This window comes from Malaclemys terrapin, chromosome 19 (genome assembly GCF_027887155.1).
Source record: "Malaclemys terrapin pileata isolate rMalTer1 chromosome 19, rMalTer1.hap1, whole genome shotgun sequence".
In the NCBI taxonomy this organism is placed as follows: Eukaryota; Metazoa; Chordata; order Testudines; family Emydidae; genus Malaclemys; species Malaclemys terrapin.
This window is the reverse complement of record NC_071523.1, coordinates 16,601,288-16,623,877: the sequence shown is the minus strand read 5'-3', so window position 1 is coordinate 16,623,877 and position 22,590 is coordinate 16,601,288. Positions and strand designations below refer to the sequence as shown.

General features: G+C 49.1%; 2 protein-coding genes across 14 annotated transcripts in view; both read right to left on the bottom strand.

Moving 5' to 3' along the window:
* Positions 1 to 10,614, bottom strand: part of MMP23B (matrix metallopeptidase 23B) — a 32,486-nt gene extending 21,872 nt beyond the window's left edge. Inside the window, exons 1-2 of one of the 3 annotated variants that reach the window (XM_054009165.1) lie at positions 10,481 to 10,614; positions 2,928 to 3,085 (exon numbers count right to left, since the gene is read on the bottom strand). The gene's annotated coding sequence lies outside the window, so the exon portion shown is untranslated. Of the gene's footprint in view, positions 1 to 2,927; positions 3,216 to 10,480 lie in introns of those variants that run through there. The other 2 variants (XM_054009166.1, XM_054009164.1) reach the window with 2 other exon arrangements.
* Positions 10,615 to 13,256: 2,642 nt separating this feature from the next.
* The window catches only part of MIB2 (MIB E3 ubiquitin protein ligase 2), a 107,999-nt gene continuing 98,665 nt past the window's right edge, over positions 13,257 to 22,590 (bottom strand). For all 11 annotated transcript variants that reach the window (XM_054009384.1, XM_054009386.1, XM_054009383.1 and 8 more), the window contains 4 exons: positions 19,241 to 19,419; positions 17,318 to 17,502; positions 16,481 to 16,546; positions 13,257 to 14,382 (listed from right to left, as the gene is read on the bottom strand). In XM_054009384.1, the coding sequence (XP_053865359.1) occupies positions 14,141 to 14,382; positions 16,481 to 16,546; positions 17,318 to 17,502; positions 19,241 to 19,419 (672 nt within the window). In that variant the 3' untranslated portion in view covers positions 13,257 to 14,140. The remainder of the gene's footprint in view (positions 14,383 to 16,480; positions 16,547 to 17,317; positions 17,503 to 19,240; positions 19,420 to 22,590) is intronic.

Here is a 22,590-nt window from a genome sequence, read left to right as displayed (position 1 = left end):
GTGGGTCGTTGTACCTGCACTAGTTCTGCTCGAGCGAGCAATGCTAACAATAGCAGTGTGGCTGCCTGAATACATACCTAGGGCGGGGGGCTAGCCCAAGCCCACCACCTGTGATGCAACGGCCACTCACACTATAGCTTGAGCAGAGCTAGTTCAGGTACATCCACCCTTGCTGGGAATTGCACCTCTCAGCTGTAGCATAGACATGACCAGAGAAGTATTGACACAAATGGAAAACACCGTTAGCAAACACTGCCAGAAGAACATTAACTTCACTAGCATGTGTGTAACAACAACATGACCCAGTGTGTCAGCCCTTTGTCAGGCCAATAAGCACCAATAATGCATGAAGTGTCTCAACTTGATATTCATCTATCTAGGTACTTTTGTGGCTCCCACCAGAGTATTGAGTGCCTCACACTCTATTGTATTTATCCTCAACACCTCAGTGAGAGTGGGCATCCCCATTTTACTGATGGGAAACTGAGGCACACAGCGACTAACCTCTCTGACATGCCAAAGATCACAGTCTGTGGCAGATCAGGGACATGAACCCAGGTCTTCTGAGTCCCAGGCTAGTCCCCTAACCACTGGGCCATCCTTCCAAGAAAAAAAGACCATATAGGTATAAAGTTTGCAAAAGGTGAATCCAGAACCCAAACACCCACATCTGGAAGAGTTGGAGGCTTGCTGCTTTGGCCCACTCTAGAAAATTACAGGGTTATCTGCAAAATATGGATTGGGTTCAGCTTCCAAACAGTAGCAAAGTTTGGATGGAGGGTTCTGATTCTAGACCTACTTCTCTTCTGAACGGACTATGAATTGGCTGATAAAGGAGCATGCAGGAGGCTTTAATTGCTGCAGTATATCGGTTATTCAAGAGGCTATTGTAGTTTAATACAGTGAAGGCCTTTGACCTGAGTTGACAGAGATCATCTGACACATTCTGGATACGAGCAGAAATCTTGTTACCTTTTAGCCCCGCCCAATCTGACCCCAAGTGGGTCACTGTGGCTGCTGAGAAGATGCAGGAGCTCAGGGCTGTTTAGTGTCACACGCTTCTGCCTGAAGGGGACAGGGAAGGGTATGGTTCTCCTGGATGGGAAGTGGGCGACCAACTCTTCAAATCAGAGAGTGGTTCTTGGAAAGCAGGCGTCTCTCCTTTCTCACTCTGGAGTAGGCACTGCAACAGTCAGCACGGACTCGCCTCCCTGCGTGCAGCTCCGACCAGCTGCTGGCTGCAGGATCCTTTAGAACTTTTTCTATTTAAGCCAAATACTTGCTCAGAAAATCAGCTCAACAACGTGGCCAAGACAAACCTCAGCTACTTTGGCAGTGAGCGCAGGGCCTAAAGGGTCAGCTGAGGAAAGTTCTTATGCTGGGCTATTCACAGGTTTTATTTGGATGCTCACAGAGCTGTAAAGGATACATAATCTTAACCCAGTGAGCACCTAGTATCCCTGAGAAAGTCACAGTCACGTCTGTGTCCTTCAGTGGACCTCTGAAAGTTGCAGCTCTTAGTAAAGGTGTAGGTGTCTCAATGGCTTCTTACACGCAGCCCTCAATGGACTCAGACCTTCCCCACAGCCTGCCACTAGCTCTTTGCTCTCACATCCTGCTGCCCAGCTCTCAAGATTCCCTTCTGGGAGGCAGTGAGACTTCAAGACTCCTGAGTTTTATCCCTGGCTCTTCCAAAGGCTCCCTGCAACACCTCGGATAAGACACTTAGCCCCTCTGATTTTGAACCCCCACTTGCAGAGCAGGGATGAAAATACTTTCCTAGCTTTTTCAGGTGCTTTGAAATCCTGAGATGAAAGGGGTTAGACAAGGGCAGAGTGCTGCTATTAATCCACCACTCTGTCCAATATAGATTTTAAATTCTCCTGTCTGGATACTTGGTTTGGATTATATGCCGGAATTGACAGTCCAGCTACATTTGGACAGAAAATATTCCTAGCAACACTGACTTGCGTCTCAGCACACAGTTGTAACTGAAGTGGAACATGTTACAGTTGTGGGAAGCCATATGGGATGATGGGGGGGATATAACCAACTTAAATGTATCTGCTAACTATGCAGTGTTCTCCTCCCGGCAGTTAGGAGTGCTGACTGGGAACCGGATCTCATTTAAGGAGGCTGGTTCTCCACAACAAACAATCAGGGAGGCATTTCGTAAGACACTTCGTGTGATAAATATCACATGGGGAAAGCTGCCTCCAAGTGGCTTTGACATGCCCTTAGAGATGGACCTGTTCCAAAGAACTAAAATTATCACTTAGAGACCTCAAAATGTCAAGAACTGGTTACTTTTGCATTTCCTTTGTTAAAGGAGCAAGGTTTCTATATTTGCTCTATTTTTTTCATCCCCAGCTGCTGGTGTATTTGGCTTGGAGCATTGCATGGTTGTTCCATGTATAATGCACAGTACGTGGCCGCATTCCCAAGTCCAGCTTTTAGCTCATAAAATAAACACTTGCATTCACATGGATTATTGTTTGCATTTCCCTCTTCCCCTTCATTTAGAATTGTTACATCACCATATCATGGCCTCCTTCTGGAGTGTTTCCAAACAGATTTGGCTTTGCTACACGGGTCAAACTTTTAAGGGTAGAATTCACCCCTGTACAACAGGCTAGCACAAAGGTTATGCACCACTCCTGTTCCATCAACTGAGGGCTTAGGAATGGTCTCATGTACATACAGCACCTCGCACAGTGGGAACCTGATCACGATGAGGGCCTATAAGCGCTACTGGCCCTCTGCACAGGAGTGAATTTCACCCTAAATTGAACAGTGCCATGTGACAGACCAGGAGCCTGGAACTCCTTTTATATATCTACAGAACAAGTAGAGCATGTGCAGCTGCAGGGCACGCTTCCTCCATGTCACCCCACCGCTGGTCCTCAGCTCTGTTCTGGAAGGCCCACCTTAGAAGTCAGAGGATAGATCCGTCTCCATCCATGTCACCTTCGATGTCTCAGGGGATCAGCAGTGACCTTTCGCCTCCAGGACACCAGTCCAAATCCAGCCCAGGGTGGTGGCAGCTGAATGGTATTTTCCATGCTTTGGCTGCTTGGTGGCCCATCTGAAAAGAGAGTTTGTGGCTCTCAATGCAGCTCTTGGTCCACAGAGCAAAAGCCACCCTTACATTTGGGTAGCCCTGGAGGCATTCCTGCCTGGCTACTTCACTGCTGCCTATGGCAAAGGCAGGAAAAGCTTCTGCCTTGTAAAAGGACTATGCAGTATAAAGGGTTATTAATTTGCTGCAGCACTGGGGAACATTCCAGTCCAACATGAGACAAAGAATATCTGACACCCCAGAGCTCCATCTCTCTCAACAGCACACATTACTCCTTGTCATCAGCTTCTGCTGAAGCCTTGCAGTTATTCCTAGAGAGAGATCTGCTGTTTAGAAAATGAGCTGAAAACAAGGTCTTCCTCTAGTCGGCAAAGGAGATGGAATATTTTGTTAAAGGGCTGATTTGGAGTGGCAGCTCAGAAGCGTCCACCATAGCCTGGCCCTACAAGGGCTTCACCCACACCAGAAGCTCAGTCGTCGGTCAGCGACCGGCGCTATGGGACTGAGAGGCGGCAGCAAAATTCACCAATGCATGAGGGAACTGAGTGTTGAAAAGGGGGCAGAAAACTTCTCACCAGACACCCTGTAGCAGATATTATTGCTGCTGCACTTTGGTATGCTACATTAGTACTTGACCTGTAATTCTACATGTGTACCAATCCAGGGTTACATTCACACGGTCCAGTAAGCACAGAACTGGTAATAAAGGAGACCTGGGTTTTGTTCTGAGCTCTGCCTCTGTGTGATTTGGGGCAAGTCATTTCACCTCACTGGCCCTCAGCTTTGCTCATCTGTAAAATAGGGAGAATGGGCCAGATTTCCAAAGGGAATGGCTGGCTATTGAGCACTTCGGAAATGCTGGCCCAATGACACATTTGGGATATGAACAGGGCATGAGTGGAGGGGAGGGAAGGGAGAAAGGAAAATGCCCAACACCTCTAGAACCGCCAGGGAATCTTTGATGCTGGGAGGAAATGCCGTTGAAAGCCCAAAGATCTCAATGGGAAAGTAAACTACAGACAACAGGCATGAAAATCACAGTCAGCAACAAATTCTTAGGATTTTCTTGGGTTGTTTCTTTTTGAAGGGGGAAGAGGGGGAGGGAGGGAAGAGTAGTGTAGGACAATTTGTACCAGAATAAAAACAAACAACATTCTTTCCCAGATAGTGGACGATTCTGAAAAGGCAGAAGAACAAACATTGCTAATTAGCGCTGAGAAGTCGGAAATTCAGATGGAGAAGAAAAAACGTAATGAAGCAGCTGCCCTCGAAAGAGCTACTCAATGATTTCATCTTTTTGTTCAGAGCATAAAAGCAATGGACAGCTAAGCCATTTGGCTAAGGGGATATATAATAGGATAGGTAGTGACTTTCAACTTCTGGTCACTGGAGAGGGTCATCATAATAGCTGTGTATCATATTTACTTGTTGTGTATTATTCAGTCACTTAGGATCTCTGTGTGCCATATAGACTTCTAGATAGGGTGTTGTCCCTGGGAAACAAGAGAGACAAAATTGGAACTCAAGCTCTGTGGTGGACCTGTTTGTGTGTTGAAGCCATTTTCTTTAACAAATGCTCCCTGTTTAAGGATGACTGATATTCCATACATCATGCTACTCACCAAGAATCATTTGCCCTCTTATGCCTGGCTTATAGCCTGGAATGAGTTTGATGTTTCTTAATTTCAGTTTTTACTGGACAAGTGTCCTCGTTGTATCAGGGAAGTGGGATCCAGTGGTTACAGCATGAGACTAGCTTGCAAACCTTTCCCCAACTGAGAAGTGAAATGTAGCTGCTTTATTCACACTGGTGTTCTGGGTCTGATTTTTAAGGCACAAAGTGTTTTGAGGTCAGGGCTACCGTACCTCTCTGATGGATGAAGGGCCGGAGCAAATCAGTGAAGCCAACGGAAAGCCTCCCATTAACCGATTTCCATGAGCTTTGGATCTGGCCCTTGAGAGGCCGCCAGTTTCCAGAGCTGCTTCCCCTCCCCCGCCCACCAGCACTACCATTCACGTATTAAAAGCAAAGGCAGGGCTGAGCATGGTGGGGAAATTCCAAGAAGGGCACTCTCGGAGGAAAGCTTAAAGAACGCCTGCCTGTCACGATATCAGCATCTTCTGATCAGGCTGAGAAATAAAGCAGGCTTTGTACTCCACTGGAAATAATGAAAGCCGTTTCCAGAGCTCTTCCAGACATTTGGAAACCAGCTGTTAGCCCAGGAGCTAGCTCAATGCAAAGGCACCGGTGGCTGTTCTCATTTAGAGAGTCCATCCAGTCCTGCTTTATACTGGTGCTTGGGGTCTATGTCAGGGAATCGCACCGATGTATTTGTAGTCACGCTGGTGTGAGTTCTCTTAGTCTACTCTAGACAAGCCCCAAGGATCAGGTATTCCAAGCATCAATATAATAAAGCCAACCCTATTCAACACATGCTCCTGCAGGTTTTAATGGTGTTTCCAGGGTAGGAATCTCTTGACCATGCAGCGAATTTTTCCATTCTATAAACCTGGAATTTCTGACAGTCATTTGACAATGCCATGACCACTGCGAAGCACCTCCACTGCCTTTAAATTAACATTATTGCATGTCTGCATTAGGGGTTTGCCCTGTATTAGGGGTTTGCAGCAACATTGAAATGGGGGCAAATCCTCGGAGTGGACGAGGCCTAAGCAGAGGCAGGAGGCATCGGAATGAGATTGTGTCCTCTTGCTGCCCAGCATGGAGGCAGGTTTGCAGAAATGACTTTCCGTGCAAGACCAGCTGCACAAAAACTGCTAACAAAATCAGTTGCCAATTCAAATACCAGGCTCCCAGCTGGATGAGAATAGGATTTGCCAAGAAAAATAGAAGAGCACGCACAAAAAATACTAACTCAGCCACTTTCCTCCTGCAGAGTTTCTTGAGGCACTTACCCTCTAAGCGAGAGTTGGGGAGGCTAGAGAAATGATGGGTTGTTCTGAGGACTCTTCTGCGGTTTGTCACTGGGTGCTCTACTCACCGCACAGTGGTGCCCCCTTCTGGCAATTAGCTCCACCTGGTTCAGCGTCCCCTTTCTTCTCTTCCACCATTGCAGCTCTCCCTCTAGCTCACAGAGTTGCAGTACTACTGCTTCGTGACTTGGGTCCACCAGCCAGGTCACAGTGTGATTTCCCCTTCGGACTGGGGGGGGAGCAGAGGAGGGCAGGACTTTCAAAGTCCTCTGCACCACCAGTGTCAGGCAATCCTCGGCCCGCTGCCCTGATTACATCACTCAAGAAGTGAGTCAGGCAGTTGCCCCGTTCACTGCCCCAAGCAATGCCTCTCTGCAGGAGATGGCAGGGGAATCCAGGCCTGCCATCTACTCTGGATTCCAGTCCAGGGCCCCATTGGGACTTCACCACCCTTACTGCTCTCTTCCCTGGGGACTTCTTCCTACCGTGCTTTTCCCAGCCTTCCTAGTCAGCCCTTTCTCCCTCAGGCCTACGAGATAAACCCATCCTCATGGGTTCCTTCCTATCCCTTTTCTCAGGGGTTCCTACCTCCCCTTCCTCTGGGACAGAGACTGCAGGCTTCCTCCCTGCCACGCCCCTCACACTGTCTCCAGCCTCCTGGCTTTACAGAATCACTTCCTGTCCCCTCACAGGTGAGCTTCCTTCTAATTAGTGCCTTCCACACAGCCTAAATCTCCCCTGTTTGCAGCTTAATTGACTGATTGGGCCCACCTGGCTTAATTCAACTCTTTCAGTACACGCCATCAGTACAACCCCTCCTGATTTCGCCAGGAGTCTCCCAGAGTCACGCCCTATTTCCCGGAGGCTACTGAAGCCAAACCAGGAGATTTTAGGTGCTGAACATCCGGCAGCACAGCGGATTCCCTACCTGGCCTGGCCCCACACTGCTCCCGGAAGTGGCTGGCATATCCCTGGGGCAGGGTGTCCCAGGGGTTGCTGTGTGCTACCCATGCCCCGGCTCCACAGCTCCCATTGGCCGGGAACTGTGGCCAATGGGAGCTGCAGGGGTGGTGCTTGCAGGTACGGGCAGCATGTGGAGCCTCCTATGCCAGCTGCTTGGAGCAGTGCGGGGCCAGGGCAGGCAGCCTGCATCCTGCACCTCCTCCTGCACCCCAACCCGCTGCCCCAATCCCAAGCCCCCTCCTGCACCCAAACTCCCTCCCAGAGCCCGCACCCCATCCCCACCCCTCTGCCCTGAGCCCCCTCAAACTCCCTCCCAGAGCTTACACCCTGCACCCCCTCCTGCACTCCAACCCCCTGCCCTAGGCTCAGCATGAAGCCCCCTCCCACACTCCGAACCCTTGTGCCCCACACCCCCCTCCCGCACCCCAGCCCCCTTCCCCAGCCCAGTGGAAGTGAGTGAGGATGGGGGAGAGCAAGCAATGGAGGGAGGGGGGAATGGAGTGAGCAGGGGGGGCCACAGAGAAGAGGGGGCGGGCAAGGGTGTTTGGGTTTGTGTGATTAGACAGTTGGCAACTTTACCATCACAAGCCTGAACAAAGATGCCTAAAAACCAAGGAGAGAAAATGGACCAGCTCTTCTTCCCGCTCAGCCAAACTGACAACGAAGAGAGGCCTGCGCCTCGTTCAGCAATTAGTTGGAAGAATCAACAGGCAAAACCAGTGTCAACTTATAAATTGTGGCCAAGATTTTCAAGTGACTAGCTAGCCGTATTTGGGTGTCCATCTTGGGACACCTTAAGAGGGCCCAGCTCTCAGAGGCAGAGCGCTCTGCACTGTCTGAAAAAGATGTCTCAGACTGAGCAGCTGGCAACTGAGGCATCCAAAACCACTAGTCTTGTCTGAATCTTGGCCTGGATTTTGTAAGCTAACATGCCCCTTTAGCTGTGGTAGAGAAAAACACCTTAAGAGCATTACAATGGTCTATTTTTAAAGTTCTGTTATTTACACTGTAAGTCTACAGTGTGTATTTGTCTCAGCTGGGCAAATGAAACTAAAAAATATCCAAGAAGTTAGTTTCATTCTTGTTTATAATCGTTTTCATGCCCACAATTTCAGAGCCATCCTATTTGGGTGGCAATTATTGCAGAGGAACGCGTATTCCTTTAGGCTGTGATCCTGCCAACGGTTAAGAAGGATGGCACTTGGTTCAGTTCCGTGTTCTGCCACAAACCCTCTGAGGCATCTTGGGCATGTTGTTTAGTCTCTCTGTGCCTTAGTTCCCAGTCTTTAAAAAGGGGATACTAGCATTTCCCCACTGAGAACAAAAAGATTAAAAATCATGAGATGCTCAGATACTACCATGATGGGGGCCATGTAAGTACCTAAGTCAAGCATGTTCGTAACTTTATGCATGTGAGAAGAACCACTGATTTCACTGCATAACTGCTACAGGATCAAAGGCTTCTACAGCATAATTTAAATTCCAGTAAAGACAGAACATCCATGGGAGCATTTTTACTGGGTTTAGCTTTGACAGGAGGTTGCTTTCGCAAACTCTAAATGTGGGAATAAATTTGAATCAGGAGGGCTGCTGTGATGCAACAAAAACATGTGTTTTCTGGAAGAGACTGGAACCCTGACCTGAACGGTTGGTTAAAAGGGATTATATATAAAGCTCATTAGGCTATAGCATTGATCTGTCTCACCTGCTGTCTCGTATTTTAAGTCTTACACCTTAAAGATCCCAGTCTGGGATCTAATCTTTGCTGCCATTGCGGGAAGATACAAAACAGCATTTCCAGGGAAGACCGGCACTTGCAGAAGCCTCAGAGAGCAAGCAGGCAACCCCTTAACCGGTTCATCAGAGTGCCTGCAGGTCTTGTCTTGAGGCAGATAGATGGTAAAAAACCACGTCTAGCGAAGAGTTCATCAGGATCTGGACCCTTTGACTGAATAAAAGGCCACTGTGTGTTTTTTGTGTTTAAATGAGTGCAGGCCCACTGGATAAAGCGATCTAACTGGCCCTTCTCAGCTGGTTACCAGCAGCAAAGTGGAATATACTCCTCTGGGCCTGAACTGGCTCCTCCCATCAAACCCACCTGAATTTCCTGGGTGCGTGCGCGTGTGTGTTGTGGGTGTGTGGGGATGTGTGTTGAATTCCTATCCCCACTCAAACCAGCCAGGCCTTTCCAGTTTGGGTGGAATAACTTCTTCAGACATGGCTCAAGTTGTCAGAAGGCTCGTGTGATTGATTTCGGTACTCTTGAGCCCCTGACCACACCCTGGGGTTCAGCCTTGGACCTGCACCCTGGTGATCTCTAGCTAAACTGAATGCAGATCCCAATCTCAGCATCACTTCTTGGCCCATCTCTGCCTAGCGGGAGGAGTCCTCTTGTCATCCGTTAGAGCCCGATTCAGCCCCCACTGTCTCTATCCCGAGCTGTCTTGGGCCCCTAGAAAGGGAATAGCCTTGCAGGCGGGCACATAACTACAGCTGCCAGGCAGCAGGTGCACATGGCAGCCCTTGCTCCAGCCCAGCAGGTACTGGGGCTCATCAAACCAACACTGGCTCTGCATCATGTAGGCCGGCCAGCCAGCCAGCCTGGCCTACCCAGCAACAAGACAGAATAAGTCAACCCATGGCCCAGTCTCCCTGACTCAGCAGGGTCACCAGCAGAGGCAAATCAGTGCTGGATTCCCCCTCCCCGCCTGGAATCTGGGGCCTCAGAAACCCTCAGGGCAGCCCTGGCAAGGGGGCAGAGAGACCATAGCCCTTACCTAGTCCATCTCAGTCTCTCTTCTCCCAGAAACACCTCAATCCTCCAGCTCCAATGGTCACTTCCTCTCCCTGCTGTGAAGGAGCCTCACGTGCAGAAAGTCCCCTGTCCCTGCTTCTCATCAGGATGACAACTTGCACTGCTGCAGGGCAGGGATTCAACAGCTGCACTGTTCCACAGACAGAGCCCACCATGGATGTCACTGGCTGATGCCATAGTGCAGAGGTCGAAGGAGCCATCCCCACTTTAGCAGGGACCATTTGATGCTCTTTTATGCTGGGCAGTATCTGCCTCAGTGCACTATAGTCCTGGCTCTTCCATACACTTCTGCACGTGCTCGTCAACCATCTCACCACTGCAACCTCCAAGCTATGGCAAGGAGCTCTGCAGATATCCATGATGGCCTTTAAAATGGGTCCTGTGCTCAAGAAATTGATTCTGGGGATGGACAGCTCAGACTTAGAGCTGACAAAAAAAACAGGACAGCAATTCCAGAAAGCAAACCTGCATTTCACAAGCAGCCTGGAACAGTATCTGTGAGGCGAAGTTTGCACTGGAGTATTAACCCCCTGCTTACCAGTGCAGCTGAATATGAAAAGTATCATCTACCAACCCTGTGCAGGTGAACCTGTGGGAGTCTGGTATTAATGGGCCAATGCAATGATGTTCATGCTACAGAGGGAGGACAGAGGTTCTATGAGTTAGAATCAAGAATCGAGAACACTTACCTTTTATGTAGCGCTTCAAATCTTCTGGAGTGCTTTATAAACCTTAATCAATTCTCACAACCCCATCATGCATTTTAGAGATGGAGAAATGGAGGCAGAGAGATTAAGGGACTTGCCCAAGGCCCTGGAAGGAATCAGCATCAGAGTTAGGAATAGAAGACTCAAGGATTCCTCGGTTCCAGTCCTGTGCTTAGGTTACGAGGCCCAAACCCTCTTGTCTATCTGAATCCTTCCTGTGCCATCAAACATAGGGAATCTGCTTTTTCTGGCCTTTGATAATCAGTCTTAGTTCTTCCTAATGGAAAAACAATCTTGATTTCTGGCAAACTGAATAACTTAATTATTTTTCCTAAATGGCAGGAAAGGCTGGATAAACTGATTTCCTCAAACCACTCTAAAAGCCACTTAAAAGATCTTATCTTAAAGCACCACCAAAAGACGGGAAGGAGTGAAAATTGTACTGACTGCAGTCTGGTTCAAACTTACAGTACAAGCCTACCAAATATAATAGACTGGAAAGTGGTAAAAATCTCTGCTCAGATTTCTTATTGAAGACTGAACCCAATGGCAGGAAATTAATTTTATTGCTCCCTGGAATCCACCTCTAAAAATATATCCATAGTTCTAAAGCGGGGAACATACCAAATTCCACCACCAGTCTGGCAACACAAAGGGTTTCAGATCTATGCACAAGATCTCAAGAGCTTGGAAGGAAATTTTCATTAAGAAACAATTAAGGTTGAAGAAAAATAAAAAATTAAAAAAAGAGGAAAATAGAAAAAGAAATTTATTTGCTGCAAAGCAGAAAGACATTTTCTGCAGCAGCTATGCACCTTGAAGGTTGAAGACTGTGTATTCTCACTACAAACAATTCCCCATTTTCACAGGCCTAGAAGTGATCCAAAATACCTTCATCTAGCGCACAAAAAACTATTTTTTAAAAAACAAGAAGTCAGAGATCCGCTGTATCCTTCTCTGTGTACACTGACAAAGTCCAGTGTCAAAGTCTTCGAGATGAGTGTGACAGAAGTTGCAGGATATGCAGCACAAACATACGTCTGACATACAGAACAGTGCATTGGTTTGTTTTTCCTTTTATCAAATGCATTTGTTGCTGCAGCAGAGGCATACTTCTGAAAATGTCCTTTTAATGCTTAGTACGATATTGGATTTGAGTACAGCCTGTAAAATCGTTAATTTACAGCAGAAAGCAGTAAGTGCAGCGGTCACAGATTGGAAAGACACCGACAGTATTGTACTTTGGGGACTGTAAAGCTTATTTTAATTACAAAGGAGATGCCCAGCACTCTTGATGTTATATTTCCACTAGCTCTTCAGACCGATTTGGGACCAGCATTTTGATTTAGGGCCTGATTCAAAGTCCATTACAATTAATGGAAAGATTCCTCTTGGCATTAATTGGCTTTGGATCAGGCCCTGATAGGGACAGTGCCCGGTTCAAAGAAACCAGATTATTATTATTATTATTATTTTAAAGAAAAGTTTTCTGGCCCATCTTAATCACACCTTAGATTATTAAAGAATTTTGGAAAGTCCATCGTGGCGGTTTCAGATCTTAGCAGTGGGCTAACCATTCCCACTGAACTCCATAGCAGAACTCCCACTGCATTCAGTGGGAGCAGAGTCAGGACAACAGGACGCCCTTCTGAAAATCCAACTGTAAATGTACTTTATGCTGTTACATGCGAATTGCTTGCTTTCGGCATTTGTCCAAGCCTGGACAATAAAAATAAGGCTCGTCAATGTCACTTTTCTTTACAGAGGAGTCCCATTTGGCCATATTCTGCCACTCTTACGGTGAGTGGCAACTTACTTCATAAGCAGCCCCATTGCACTGAATGGGATTATTTGAGGCATCAAGTACCACTCAGAGGCAATGTGTGGGGGTGGGCCATGGGGGCCATGTGCCCTGCCCATATTTCCTGCTTGACTTGTTCTGAGCATGCTCACATGGACTGAGCATGCTCAGTTACACTGCTGAAGCCAGCTGCCCTCACATTATCGGCAGGCACTGGTGGTCTCTGGTACCACTTCCTATGAGAAAGGGTAGTAGATGGCCATTCATCGTCGTTTTCACTTAGAACGATACAGCAAACAGGAAGGGGGTTTGTTTATTAGAATACCTGTTTTCCTGGGAATAAAATATAATTCTTGAAACCTACGTCTTAATTTTGTTAAATCTTATTTTAACAAATAATCTACATTTTGGGGGTTAAATGTGACCCAAGATTGTACCTTTGCCTGGAAAAAAAATCACAGACATTGTAATAAACTCAATTGAGAAAGCATTCTGAGATATTATCCGTAGCAAGTGGGGACTGTGAATTTCCTGGGACACTACGGAGTTACTACTAGGCCATACATGTTCCTGTAACCACTATACACACACAAGGATTCAAAACTAATTTGAATCCTTTGCCACCTCTTTGCTAATGAACAAATTTAAGAAAGAAACCCTGCGTTTCGGTTGATTTTATACACGGCTTGCTAGGTGCAAGAAAAGATTATACTGGTCTGCAGCACAACTGCGTAGAACAAAGCTTACCCACCCAGGGGAGCACCTCAGGGTGCCACCACTAGAACCGTCACAGGTACGGGTGAATTCACTGCATGGTGCTTTTGGGAAACATGAGCCAGTTGGAATCAAGTTGAACCCAGGATTTACACTATTCCTATTCACGTTCAATGAAATATAAATGTCCTATTTTAATCAATTTTTCTGCCAAACAAAGAGAAAAATGAATTTCCTCTCCTCCGCCTTATTAGTCGTATTTTATTATTTTTTTTTTTTACATTTCGGTTGGAATATTTGACACCTGCCTTTGGCATTATGGGTAAAAAGCTCAAGAGTCTCTGGAATTATGGCTGCAAAAAAAGGTAGATTGCTGGCAGAAGAGTGTCACTTAGAGGTCAAAAATACGTGCTGCAACAGTATTTTCTTCAGTAAATGTTCACTACTTTATCTCTAAGGCACACGCTCTGTCTCTCTCTGGGAACACGTCAGCTCCAGACTCCTCCCTGCTGCCCAAATCCAAGTACCTCGTCACGCCCAAAAGGCTGGGTTCTGAGAGCACATTGTCTAATGAGAGTCCCCCACAACTGACAAGCCTGCGGGAGAGCCAAGGGCAGTGCCCGATCCCACTGGATACCTCCTTGTGTAAAGTGCGAGAGTATTGCTTTGCCACAGCCTGCCGGGGAATGAGAAGGACTGTGCCGCAGCCTGTCCTGCCAGAGCTGTGTAAGGCTGCGAATCAGACGCTGCAAGGAACTAGACAGGAGCGGGATGTCTTTTGAAATGTCTGTACATGAAAGCACTCTGTCCCGGCGCTGGTTTCATAGCCCCTCCTGTCGTCAGCACAAAGAACGAGGACGTCCTGTCAGCATTCCGCCTGGCGCCATCCATGCTGGGAAAGGAGCACAGGGCGGGAGGGCCGTTTCCCCACAAGCTTGGCGTCTCGCTGTCATTATGGGGAGAGCGTTTCCCCCACGAGTGACTCTTGTGATTCACTTTCCCCCTTTCAGGATGGCTTCAGAGTCAGACAAACACAGGGGATGGGTCATGAGTCTCAACTAAATGAACACACAAAGGGAGGGAGGAAGGTAGGAGGGGGAGCGAAGGGAAGGGGAGAGCGCACATCCTCAGACGAAGATCTGAATCCTGTCCCGGATAGCCTGCCTGCAGATGGGGCAGACAGTCAGGGCCTCGCTGCACTCAAGGCAGGAGCCATGTCCGCACTGGAAGACCAGTTTGATTTGGTTGTCGATGCAGATAGGGCAGGTGATACGCTCCTCCATCTGGCGGTAGCGGCTCTGCAGCTCCTCCATCAGCTTCCGCTGGTCCGTGGGCTCGGTGCTGGGGCTGCATTCCACCTCTGTGCTGTCTGTGGGGAACAGGAAGCAAGTTAGTGGCTGGGGACTCTGCCTATTTCCTCTGCACGCACCTTCCAATGCACTCCCTCTCCCTGGGAGCATTAATTAGCTCTGTCTAGACAGTTGGAGCAGTAAGAGATCAGTATTTTGTGAAAGGGTGGCCAGTGCTGCTCTCTCCTTTGGTTTGTTGCTGAGCTGTGAAGGGGCAGCGGCCTCAAGGGGCGTATAACTCGTATTCTCTGAGATGTGCATCCTCCCTCATCATTCCAGAAGCTGCCACCACTGCCTGGAAGTAGAGAAAAGTGCAGTGCTAGCAAAGAACTGTGCACTGCTCCTCAGTAACTGGTCAGTGATGTGTTATAGCGCTGCATGCCCGGGCCTCACTGAGTTTAAATTCCTGTCTGCAGTACTGCTTCAGCACTCAGCACTAGCTTTTCAGGCTATAGGTTCAGAGCTGTGAAAGTTGGTAGAGAGCATTATGATCTCCTGCACAACACAAGCCATAGAATTCAAGAGGGTAATTTAATCCTCCTCTGTTGAACTTTGCAAGTAAGGAGAACTTGTAGAGACACTCGGTTCTAATTCAGATGAGATGAAAGAGCTGCATGTACTGCCCAAATTCCAGTTAGGATAAATAAATTCCACCTGGTTTCAGCTAGACAATACTATTCACATTCTGTTCCTAAACAACTAGGTCATGTTGCTGTGTGCTTTTAAACAGATGCCCTGATTCACCTCAGAGGTGGCTGCATTCCAGTGGTAGGTGAAGTGACCACATCAATTAAGTTTACAGAAGAACGGCCATACTGGGTCAGACCAAAGGTCCATCCAGTCCAGTATCCGGTCTGCCAACAGTGGCCAATGCCAGGTGCCCCAGAGGGAGTGAACCTAACAGGTAATGATCAAGTGATCTCTCTCCTGCCATCCATCTCTACCCTCTGACAAACAGAGGCTAGGGACACCATTCCTTTTAAGTTTGTAAGGAATTCTGGGATGAAGTTAGGGATAAATGGTGAGGATGGTGTGGCCCAAGCCGGCTGACTTCCTGCTGATATGCTCAAAAGCCTGACTGCTTCCATCAATCTCTTTGCTGCAATGGACTGGAATCTTCGCAGAGATTCCAACTCGGGGGGCGGAGCCATTATATTTTCCTGCATTCTCGATGGCTGAAGAATGCTGCAATAACAGGGCACTCCTGCCTACGGATGCTCCTAGGGAGGATTTCTGCCCTGGCCAGCAGTGTACGTCTAGATCATGTGGCAAATTCTTGGCTCCTCTATACTTCCGTCAAGGCAGCCAGTTGGCATTAGGCCAATTTGCAAGATCACAGCCTAGTGCCACCCAGTCAGCAGCAGCGCGTTTGTCCTCAGTGACCTCTGCCAGAGGGGTGCAGATACACCCACTCCCACGTGTCCTGTTTGCCAGCGCTGCAGCAGGCAACATGGGTGATCTCCATGGCTAGCAGGAGCCTGCTGCCCCATGGCATAGCACCAGCATGCGGCCTTCATTACAGTATTCCCTGTGCGGGAGATTGAACTATGGGAATGGAAGACACTCCCTGTATAAAACTGCAGAGATCCAGGCTAAGGTAGGAGAGGAATTCCATCAAAACCGTCAAACCTAACTGCCCTGGGACTAATCCCAACCCCACTTACTTGGCTCCCATAAGGTGACTTAGGTTAAAATGCCTTTAAAGCACAAGGGCAAAGCTAGGCTCTTGCATGCTACAAGCTTTCCTTGATCACAAATTTTCACTGTGAAGTCACTGCTGGTGCAAGGGGCTGGACGGACGGACCTGGAGACAGACGTCTGCTATCGATTCACAGCACAGGCAGTGGCAAGGCAAACACACACTGCCCTGCCAGCGAGGGCGCACACACTGCTGGGCCTGTAACAGCTGCCTCTAAAGAGGAAAGAGGATTCACCAGTGGCATCTCCGCTGAGACTAGCTGTGGGGTGATCGCTGTGAGAGCACTGCAAGACAGGCTGAGAATGCCCTCCTTAAGCTAATTTCACCGAGATCAAGCAGCCATCTGTCAGCTGTAGCCTAAACAAACATTCAGAGGGGCCTTTTCTATTCAAAGCGGTGGACAACATGAGCAAACCTACCTTGTTTGAGTTTTTTGGTTATGGTCACTTGACATTTGATGCACTTCTTCATCCTCCTGGAGCATTCTACCGGGGGCGGGAGAAGAAGAGAGATTTCAGCTAAACCCAGTGGTGCTTGAATGAGCCCAAAAGCAAAGAGGACACACGAGGGCATCACATTTTTAAACGATCCAAGAATCACCTGGACTGTAAGAGACGGTCTTTGTCTGCATGGAGCGGAGAATGCCGGCTTCTCCCTGAACTACAGGCTGGTCCTGTCGCTTCAGCTGCCCCTTCCCTAGAGCTTCAATGCAACAGCCCAACTCTTCAGCAGCTGCATTACCACAATGGCCATTATAACCCCCCCCCCCCCCCCCCCCGACTCAAATCCCCGCATAACAGCTGCAAAATGGTCCTGTATTCTGACAGGAAAGGATGGGGCTCTCACACTTGTTCCTAACCAAACTCTAAGCCAGACGGAGGGACCCAGCTGAGATAACACACTTGCTGATCTGTTAATAGAATTCAAAGGGAAACAGAAGACAAAAGCCAGAGGGGGTGGGGGTGGGGGAATCCCTTGGAAGTGGTTTTGTTGGAGAAAACATTGCTGGCTGGAACTGGACCGTCTGCCACTTCCTTCTAAACCATCCAGTGCAGCTGCCTCGGGTCCCAATCCAGCAGGACAGCGGGAGCTTCCATGGCCAGGCCCTCGGGTGTCGCATCTAAAAGGCCATTGCAGGAATAGCCCTGGGGTTGCTCTGGTGAGAACCCAACAGTCCCGTCCCAAGATGCTCCCCAGACAAGCGGAATGGGGAGGTGGAGTGAGCAGCGGCAAAGGAACCAACGGGAGCGACCTACCTTCACACACGATGCTGTGCTGACACGGGATGAAGTGAATGAGCAAAGCCAGCTCAGAACAGACCAGGCACTCGGAAGGGGCTGCCATGCTGGCCACGCTGAGGTTGGTCATTGTGTTGGGGGTGGTGTGCACTCTGCGCAGGCTGCAGGTCACCACAGAGCTGTCTGAAGAAATCTGCTCATCCCTGCAACCACCACACAGAATTAGTGTCCTCGCTGACTGGAGCAACATCCCGCACACAGAAGGCCGCTCAGCAGCTCTCCCCAATGGCCTTATCATGGCAGGGACGAGTATGGGCAAATGCTTCAGAGCCAGACAACGGGCCAAATCCACAGCCAGCACAAGTCTATGAAGCGCCATTGACTTCGACAGAGCTCCCTTTGTTTACGCCAGCTGAGGATCTAGCCCAAATGCAGGAGGGTGAGGGGGGAGAGAGCAAGTGGAAGGTATCTGTGCAGGGCGTAACACTTCTTATGGGTGAGAACAGTGGGCTCCTGCCAGTACAGCCGTCAGCAGTGCAAAGTCAGCGAGCTGGGATGTTTAGAAAAGGCAGCCCTTTGATTACACTGCTCTCGTAAGCACATGGGACAGGCCTGACCTCAGTGCCTACATCTGAACCCCAGAGAGTCTGGATTCTGAACCAGATCCTGACCTCAATGGCGTGACTCCTGAATCCACAACATTCCCTGTAACTTTGGGGAAGTTTGGATTCAACTCCACAGTCAAACCGCCCAGACCCCCCTATAACTTTGGATTCTTGTCCGGTGTCTCATCGCAACTTTGTGGAGCCTAGATCAAGACACCCTTGAGCTTTGGGGAAGATCTTGAGGCAAGTATCACCAATACAGCCCACCTCCGCTCTGCGTTGGCAGAGAAAAAAAACAGGCTGGTTTTGGTATAGATGAAGCCTGCCCTTAATTAAATCTGCCTCTCCATCACTCTGGAGCAGCTGCCTGAGTTTTGCAGAACTGGAACCAAAGGCCAAGCCATTTTTATGCTGTTCTCCCTATGGAGGTATCAGACAGATTTGCTCATTTGTTTCATTTATCAATTTAAAGATGGACATTGTCCAGCTACAGTGGCTTCCAGAACCCACCCTTTACATGGCATTTAGGGTTCATTGCCTTCTGTATTTCGCTTGAATCCTGCAATGAGTAGATTAAGAGTGAAACAAAACCCAGAACTGCACTGCAAGATAGAGGTCAGCTCCAATGATTCAATGTTCAGAGACCAATAGGGTGAAATTCACCTCTGTGCAGAGAGCCCATGTAAGCCTTGCACAGGCCCTGTTACAGGGCCAAATGACACCCCATCCTGCAGTAAGAGGCTGGGCGGCTAAAATGCAGTTGTCTCTTTATTCGAAGTCAGGCTGCTGAGTTTATCCAAGTATCACTAATCTGCTACATCCGCCTCCTCCTCTGCGAGCTGCAGGGGACATCCTGGAACCCAGCAAGAAGCCAGAAACACATTGCCAGCAGTGTCCAAACAGGAGAGTCTCAGACCTTGTATATATGGTGCCAGAGTTCTTTTGCTGGTCTAAGCTTATACCAGTTCCCCAAATGAAACCAACTCCACCAACAAAAGTTTTTTTTTGCCAGCATAAATGTGTCTACACTAGGGCTTTTGGCAGCATAGGTACATGGGTTAGGGAAGTGACATAGCTATACAGCAAAACTTTTAAGCATAGGCTAGGCCCCAGACTGGCATCCGGGAGATATCAAAGGCTGACAGGTCCTGAGGGAGACCACCAGCCAGCTCTTCCAGAAGACACCGATTCTGCAAGGCAGTCACATAAGATCAGTTCCCACTGAAGTCAATGGCAGCTGAAGGTGCCCCACACCCTGCAGAGCAGACTAAGAGGGTCTGGCATGGCTAGCACCTACAGGTTTGGGGTTAGGAAGAGGTCCCACTGCGTAGCCTACCTGAATTTCTGGGAGAAGTTCTTGATGATCTGGACTATCCTTCCATCTGCAATGAGATCCAGGGGAGACTTTCCCCTGTGGTTGGCATAATTAATATCTGCTCCTTCCTGTGCTAGGAAACACGCAATCGCAGCACCAACATTCAGCTCTACATTTCCAAGGAAGCCTGAAGCCTGGAGCTAAGAGAGGGGGAGAAAGTCTCTGTTAAGGCACTCAGAAACCTGTCTATGGGTCAGACCCCAGAAAACCAGCCTCACTTCTCGTGCTTGCAATTTGCAGGTGCAAAGAGCTGCAGATGTAATTTTGCACCCCTTATTTGTGAACACAATCAGATACTTAGACATCTAAGTCGCATGCTTATTTTTACTACAGTAGTGCCTAGAGGCATCAGCCAAGATCAGGCCCCATTGTGCCAGGTGCTGCACATTCTTGTAGTAAGAAAGTCCCTGATCCAGAGAGAGTGATCTAAATAGATGAGACAGACAGAAGGTGCAAGAAGGGAAGGATTATCATCCTCACGTTACAGGTCAGGTCCTGAGGCACAGAGAGATTAAGTGACTCAACCAAGGTCACACAAGGAGTCTGGGAACTGAACCCTGATCTCCTTAGTCCCAGTCCAGTGGGTTAACCACAAGGCCTTCCATTCTCTCATACTTACCCTGCCAACAACTTACATGTACAATTTTTCAGACATAAAACTAGTGACTCATTCAGTGCCAGGCTGAAGAGCAGGGTCTAACTGTTGGTATTTGCAATTTCCATCACAGTAAAGGAGGAGGAGGAGGCGGAGAGTATGTGCATTACAGGGAGAAAACCACAACAGATGGCTCATTAGTTTGGCAATAGCTTATAAAAACTGACACACAGCAAGGCACCTAAGCTCTGCACTACTCTAATGAGACATGAGGGTAAGGGAAGGAAGCAGCCTTGTTAAATCCATCCATGTCAAGATGAGGGTAAAGTATAGGGAGGACAGTGTTGTGGTTAATGTCTGGGACTGAGACTCAGGACACCGGGGTTGTATTCCTGACTCTGCTACCAGGTCACTTTTCATCTTGGGAAAACCCCTTCCCCTACTAGGCCTCAGTTTCCCCACCTGTGAAATGGGGATAATAGCGGATGCAGAGAAGGCTCCGTTTGTTAGATTTGTGAAGATGCTGGCTGTTTTTTTAAGAAATGAAACATGAAGTGCCAATTTCACACACACCCCCGACAGCCACTCTATTTTACAACTCTGCCAGCATGACCCAACTTTGCTTTGCCTTTCTACGTTGTGCTGAAGTTGGAGTGCTAAATTCAGAGCATGTCTGAGTGGCACCAGATTAGGCTGGCAGGCTATCTATCAGCTTGTTGAGCTTGAAGGTTTGCTGCAGATAAGTCCAATGATGCAAGTCTGATCTGCTACACCGACAGGCTTAAAATCTGGAACTGTAATTCAGCTCTGGGGATTCCCTGGGGGCTTGGCCTGGAGACTTCTCAGAGCAGCCTGATAACACAGGAAATCTGTGCTGTATCCCATCCCTCCGACCCTTGTTCTGTCACCAATTCCCTTTGTGTTTTGGGTTGAAAGCTCTTGGCAGAGCTAGTCACAGCGCAGACAAGCAGGATTTCCCCCTCCTACCCGCTGCTTTGCTGGCCAAGCTCTCAGTCGCAGGCCTCCTGGGATCTGAGACAGGCAACGAAGCTACATTGCACAGAGGCACCACAAACACATTTCCATTACAAGGTACATTAAGGACACTACAGTAAAGCTTCAGGGATGACTAGTTAGTGGATGGAGTCCCAAGTGGCAGCTATTTAGGGGGAGGGGGACAGGGAAGGTCCCAGCCTTCTTAGATTATTGGATGCAACATTGCTTCCCAGGGGAATATCCACTGGCTGGCCCATTAGATCATGTGCATGCTGCAGAACAGAATGGACTATCTGAATCACAGCATGCTCCCGCCTCCAGTTAGCAGCTGTAACGCCATCCGCTGGCCCACCTGAAACGAGTGCAGGGGTCTCAGCCCAGGCCTCAGCAGAAAGGCGTCCACACCACAGAAACCACCACTGCTATTTGCACCCTACTTGCCAGTCACAGCACAGAGGCCAGGATTGACCGGGTCACGGAGACTAAACTGACCCCCATGCCTGGGCGATGGTGCCACCTCCATGCTGCGCACATTAATAGCTGTGGGGCGGTGCATATGGGAGGCTGGCCTGGGCTTCTGGGAGTGTACCTATTCTGCAAATGAAGAGGATGTTATTTGACAAGGCTGTATAGTGGCAGATCCCTGCAGAACGGAGGGGCGGGGGGAAAAAGGAATAGCCGGCTTTAAAAAGGAGTGTTTATAGGCCTAATCCAGAGCCCGGGGAAGTCAATGGAAAAACTCCCATTTCCTTTCCAGGGCTTTACATCAGGCCCTATAAAATTCGACTGGAAGGAGTTGTACATTTAGGCTGAGACTGTCAAAGCCCCCGGAGGAATCTGAGGACACAATCCGATCATCCAAAACCAGCTTTGAAAAATCTCTGCCGGCAGTATTAGCTACTAGGGCCTGCAGCGTGGCAGTCCCAAAAGCTAGTCAGCCCCTGTAAAAAGAGCTCAGTGAGTTACTAGAAACTTGCCCCCTTCGCTCATGTTCCCAGACTGGTAGAATAAAGACTGAGGAATGACTGACAGACTGTCTGCATCTAGCGAACAGCGGGGAAGCTGGCACTGGGCTCTGATTACCGTATCAGCAATCAGCCTCTGCCCTGCTGGGAGGACATATTTGTGCATTCTGTACCACCCACTGGATAGGGTTACCATATTTAAAAAATAAAAAGAGGACACTCCATGGGCCCTGGCCACGCCCCTTTCCTGCCCCAACTCCACCCATTCCCCAAAGTCCCCGCCCTAACTCCCCCTCCTCCCTCCCAGCCACGCGAAAAGGGGTGCCAGAGCGCTACCGGCTTCACGGTTTGCTGGGCAGCCTCCAGACCCTGCGCCCCCGGCCGGCGCTTCCCCAGCACAGCTGGAGCCCGGGAGGGGAAGCGCCCAGCCAGGGGCGCAGGGTCCGGAGACTGCCCGGCAAACCGTGAAGCCGATAGCGCTCAGGCTTTGGGCAGCCCCCATGCCTCCGGACCCTGCGCCACCGGAGCAGAGCAGCTGGAGCCCGGGAGGGGAAGTGCCCGGCCGGTGGCTCGGGGTCCGGAGGCAAGCGGGCTGCCTGAAGCCGGAGCGCTCGGGCAGCTCGGCTCTTAAACAGAGCCGAAGAGTCAGGGGAGGAGCGGAGCAGATGGAGCCCGGGAGGGGAAGTGCCCGGCTGGTATTTTTCCCAGACATGTTCGGCTTTTTGGCAATTCCCCCCGGACGGGGGTTTGATTAT